Here is a 4,635-nt window from a genome sequence, read left to right on the forward strand (position 1 = left end):
TAGGTGTGATCTTATGTATGTATAAGCAACAATTTGTACTAATGACACAAAGTCAAAAAGGATTAATAAACTGCCGACACACGTCACTGACGCACCGTCTATACCTTGTTTTAAATCGCGACTCAAACGTTGGCTTCTTGAGCACGCGTTCTACAGTTACGATGAATTTATTAATTTGTAATTTAGATAATTAAGTACTGGACAGTACAGTTCAAATATTGTGTAGACCAGATACATTATTTGTATGAATGTATTAATGTTACAATTTTATTTTAATTTTTAATATTGTAATGTGACTAATTTTTATCTTGACGTGTAATACGAATTATTACCAATAAATTATATGAATATGAATAAATATGATTATGATGAATCGTATGGTGGCTTACGGTGCTAAGCCCGCTGATCACATATGACCATTCATATGTGATCAGCGGGTTTAGCACCGTAAGCGCGCGACCTTTCCTCGCCTCGACATAAGTCACTCGTCACTCTCTCACAGTACTGCACAGAAAGAGACAGATGATCACTGTCGCGGAGACAGAGATCATCTGATAGCAGCGTGCTTACGGTGCTAAGGCCGCTGTCCATGGTTCAAATACTAGTTCATTTTAGATTAGATACATTCCCTTTGTGAGACTGTCCTTTGTTTGGTAAGGACTTTTCCGGCTTGAATCACCTGATTGTCCGAAAAAGTAAGATGATTCCGTGCTTCGGAAGGCACGTTAAGCCGTTGATCCCGGCTATTAGCCGTAAAAACACCTCCACCAACCCGCAGTGGAGCAGCGTGGTGGAGTATGCTCCATACCCCCTCCGGTTGATTGAGGGGAGGCCTCTGCCCAGCAGTGGGACGTATATAGGCAGTTTATGTTATGTTATGTTACATTCCCTTAGACGATTTTTACCGTCTTACGTTAGGACATAAACAGCTGTACAATAATTTACATTAGCCAATTCAGTCATGTACCCAATTTAGAACTCAATTCCATTAAAATATTTGTCAATTAGTGAGACTTACAGTTTAATTTGTCAAAACAATTAATGTACCATAGTACTAAAGTATATACTGTTTTGACAATTTGAACTGTAAAATTTATCAAAATTGTTAATGTATGGTACTAAAGTGGATACATATCTCGCTGGACGCTCGTGATAAAAATTCTGCTTTTTTTAATCGCTCGACAATTCAACGCCTAATAATTTATACGTCTTAACATTTGGACATGACATGACAGTTTTTTGCCATATTATCGTACGAACGGATTCATCGTTTATCTACAAATACTTTATTATCTTTGCACTATTTTATCGTTGATAATATTTACTTATGATACAAGTACGTAACAAAATTACGTAATATGGTTCAATTAAAACAACTACTCCGTTTTTGAAGAAATGGTTAAAACAATGAATTATTTAAACAGCTCACTTCCCTATTATGAGTTTACGGCATGAGTTTTCGTCTTAATGTCTATATACACGACGACAATATATTTTTTTTAAATAATTCATTATTATAATAAAAAAACTATGATAGCCACGGTAGTCGCCAATATAGCGTACGAATAAGGACTCAGGCTCTAGCTCGGTAATTGATATCACTTATAGTTTCCAGGACTTATGTCCAGTTAATGGTAATAGACAAGTCCCCTTTATTTATTAATTTATTAAATCTTAATAATAAAAATACAATTTGTCAATGCCCAGCAAAACTGTTTAAACAGTTTGTCTGCAGGAAAGAGTCTCTACTATAATAATATGAACTTATATCTAATAGTCAATTGTAAATAGGAGCACAGTGAATTTAATAATTGATTACATAAATTAGCTAGGACACGAGTCTAAAAGGTGTTGTTTAAGTATTTTTTTATATTTACTTTTATTTGAACATGAGACTTAAATATAGCTGCCAAAGAGTGGGTGGGTGTATACTATCAACAATGCCTACACCTTACGGGGCACAGGCGTGATGTTATGTTATGTTATAGTCACTGCTTCCGCTGACTCATCTTGTCCAAACACAGACGTTAATAAGTATGTATGTACGAGTAATGTTTACACCAACAAACCGACTTTAGATTCAAGGCCACGTGTATAATGCCGCTCATATATATCTATCGCTATGTTATCATACATCATTGCATACCGATACGCCTCACGATGTGGTTGTGGTGCGTTCTAGCTGCCTTATTAGTGGTTATTTACATCGCTTTAGTCAAACTTTCCTTTGGAATATGCAAGTGCAGTAGACATTTAGTTGGTAAAGTGACAATTGTAACTGGCGCTAACAGTGGAGTTGGTTTTGAAACTGCAAAAGACTTCGCCGATCGAGGAGCCAAGGTCATCATAGCTTGCAGAAATGAAGAGCGAGGCAGAAAGGCCAGAGACGATATCATTACCGCTACAGGTAACAAAGATGTACATTGCTACAAACTTGATTTGTCATCTTTGGCGTCCGTGAGAGATTTTGCAGAGAAAATAAGAAAGGAAGAAAAACGTCTGGATATACTTGTCAACAATGCTGGAGATCTTGACCTTGAAATGAAGACAACAGAAGATGGACTGCTACTTGGTATGCAAGTGAACTATTTTGGGCCTTTTCTGTTGACAAATTTACTGCTCCCACTGCTCAAGACTTCCGCGCCGAGTCGAATCGTCAATGTTGCATCAGCAGCTCACAAATTGGGTACAGTAGATATTGAAAGACTAAACGACGCGCCAGAAAACTGGATGACCAAAATGAAAGTGTATGGTAACGCGAAATTATGCTTTGTTTTGATGACCGGTGAATTAGCTAAACAACTTAACGGAAGCGGAGTAACCGTCAACTCCCTTTGTCCAGGATTTGTGGATACAAATATTATGAACAAAGTGAAGAATTCATTTTGGAGATCAATTTTGAAGTTGAAAACACGTATCGATGCAAAAAGCTGTTGGGAAGGCGCGCAGACGCAGATATATTTGTCTGTTTCGCCTGAAGTGAATGAAGTCAGCGGTGAATACTTCACAGATTGTAAAAAACGGAAGTTGGAACACTTCGCGAAAGATCCTGTTGTCGCAAAGAAACTGTGGGAGGTTACAGAAAAACTAGTTAATTTAAAATAATAATTAATAATATTAATTTGTATTATTAATTTGTTATTTTTTTTTATTATTATTTTTTTTTTAAATAAACTATAGACGATTGTATACAGTATTATTACAACGAGGGACTTTCCAGGCTACGTTCCCCAAAAACAATATAGATGGCGTTGTTCAGATATAACGTGATAATTACCTATTTTCTCATTGCTTAGGATACATAATTATACAAATATAATGTAATGGCAGAGACGTATATAAAAATAATTTTTGCTTGATATTTGTCTCAGGTACGTATAGAACTTTTTTTTCTCAATTTATTTTTTATTAATAAAAACTTATTCTAATTACACATAGATACAAAATTATAATTAAATGATATTTAAATAGAATTATGTTGCTGCTTATATGTATTTCTTCTCTTTATTTTAATCAGAATAATAATGGATGGAAGATGTGTTGGGTGTAGTAACAAGGGTCATCATTTATACCCAAAAACAAAGATAATAGATGCATGCATATGCATACGAAGACAAAACTGTACAGCGCCATCTACCGTTTTTTTTTTTTGGGAACTTAGGCTGGAAAAATACCTCATTGAGTTTCAATGAGAGAAATTATAGAATAAATAAATTTACAATTTGTAAAATTATATTGTAAAATAAACATTAAGACATAATAAAATACTCGCTGGAATTTATATGCAACTTTGACATATATACATATTTTACTAAATACATGATGTGTTTACTTATAATTGACCATTTGCCTGTTAAGTCTATTATATTTTAATATGTGAGTACATACATAAACTCACGCCTATTTCCCACCGGGGTAAGCAGACGCTACAGAATTCCATTTGTTTCAATCCTGACACAATTATCTTACTACTTCTTCCACATTCATCAATCGTTTCATACACATACACGCCGGTTCAGAGTTGATCGTACTGAACCTTTTCTAAGGACATCTACAATTTGGTTACTACGAGTAAGCTTAACAAAACAAATAGGTACGCAATCATATTTTTATGGTCATAAGAGGAATAAAGCGGGAAACCGCTGGATGCGGGCAGCGCAGGACCGATCATCGTGGAGATCCTTGGGGGAGGCCTATGCCCAGCAGTGGGTGTCGTACGGCTGATGATGATGAAGAGGAATAAACCAATATATAAAAATTACAAATATAAATCATATTGTTTTCTGGACCCAGATCAAGACATTTTAGATTAATCTAAACTCGGCGAAACAAGGATCTGGGCTGAACATAGTCGAAGAATACGTATTACGCAAGTGAACTCGCCCATGTAAACGCTCCTCCGACCCAGATTGTAGCGATAATACCTATGTGTTTACATCTCTGTCTCTTTCTATCCTTCGTCTTTTATCTCCTTTGCTTAATTTCCATAATCGTTAATTGCTTTGAGGAGTAGCCCTGGGTATTCCTGAGAACTTAGGGCCATTTTCATCAATTTATGATGGCGAAAGACTTTTCAAATTGATACGAAAAGTTCGTGAAACAATCGTCCCGTTCATTGGGGTTGTTTTGGTAATT

General features: G+C 35.6%; 1 protein-coding gene across 1 annotated transcript; it reads left to right on the forward strand.

The window, feature by feature from the left end:
- Positions 1–2,149: 2,149 nt before the first annotated feature.
- On the forward strand, positions 2,150–3,126 carry LOC126375552 (dehydrogenase/reductase SDR family member 13-like). Its single transcript, XM_050022531.1, has one exon. The coding sequence runs from the start codon at positions 2,161–2,163 to the stop codon at positions 3,103–3,105; it is 945 nt and encodes a 314-aa protein (XP_049878488.1). The 5' UTR covers positions 2,150–2,160; the 3' UTR covers positions 3,106–3,126.
- Positions 3,127–4,635: the final 1,509 nt, after the last annotated feature.

Source organism: Pectinophora gossypiella, chromosome 19, assembly GCF_024362695.1.
Source record: "Pectinophora gossypiella chromosome 19, ilPecGoss1.1, whole genome shotgun sequence".
Classification (NCBI taxonomy): domain Eukaryota; kingdom Metazoa; phylum Arthropoda; class Insecta; order Lepidoptera; family Gelechiidae; genus Pectinophora; species Pectinophora gossypiella.

Excerpts from the sequence above, each read along its gene's own strand:
- LOC126375552 (XM_050022531.1), top strand. The coding sequence starts at position 2,161 with ATGTGGTTGTGGTGCGTTCTAGCTGCCTTATTAGTGGTTATTTACATC.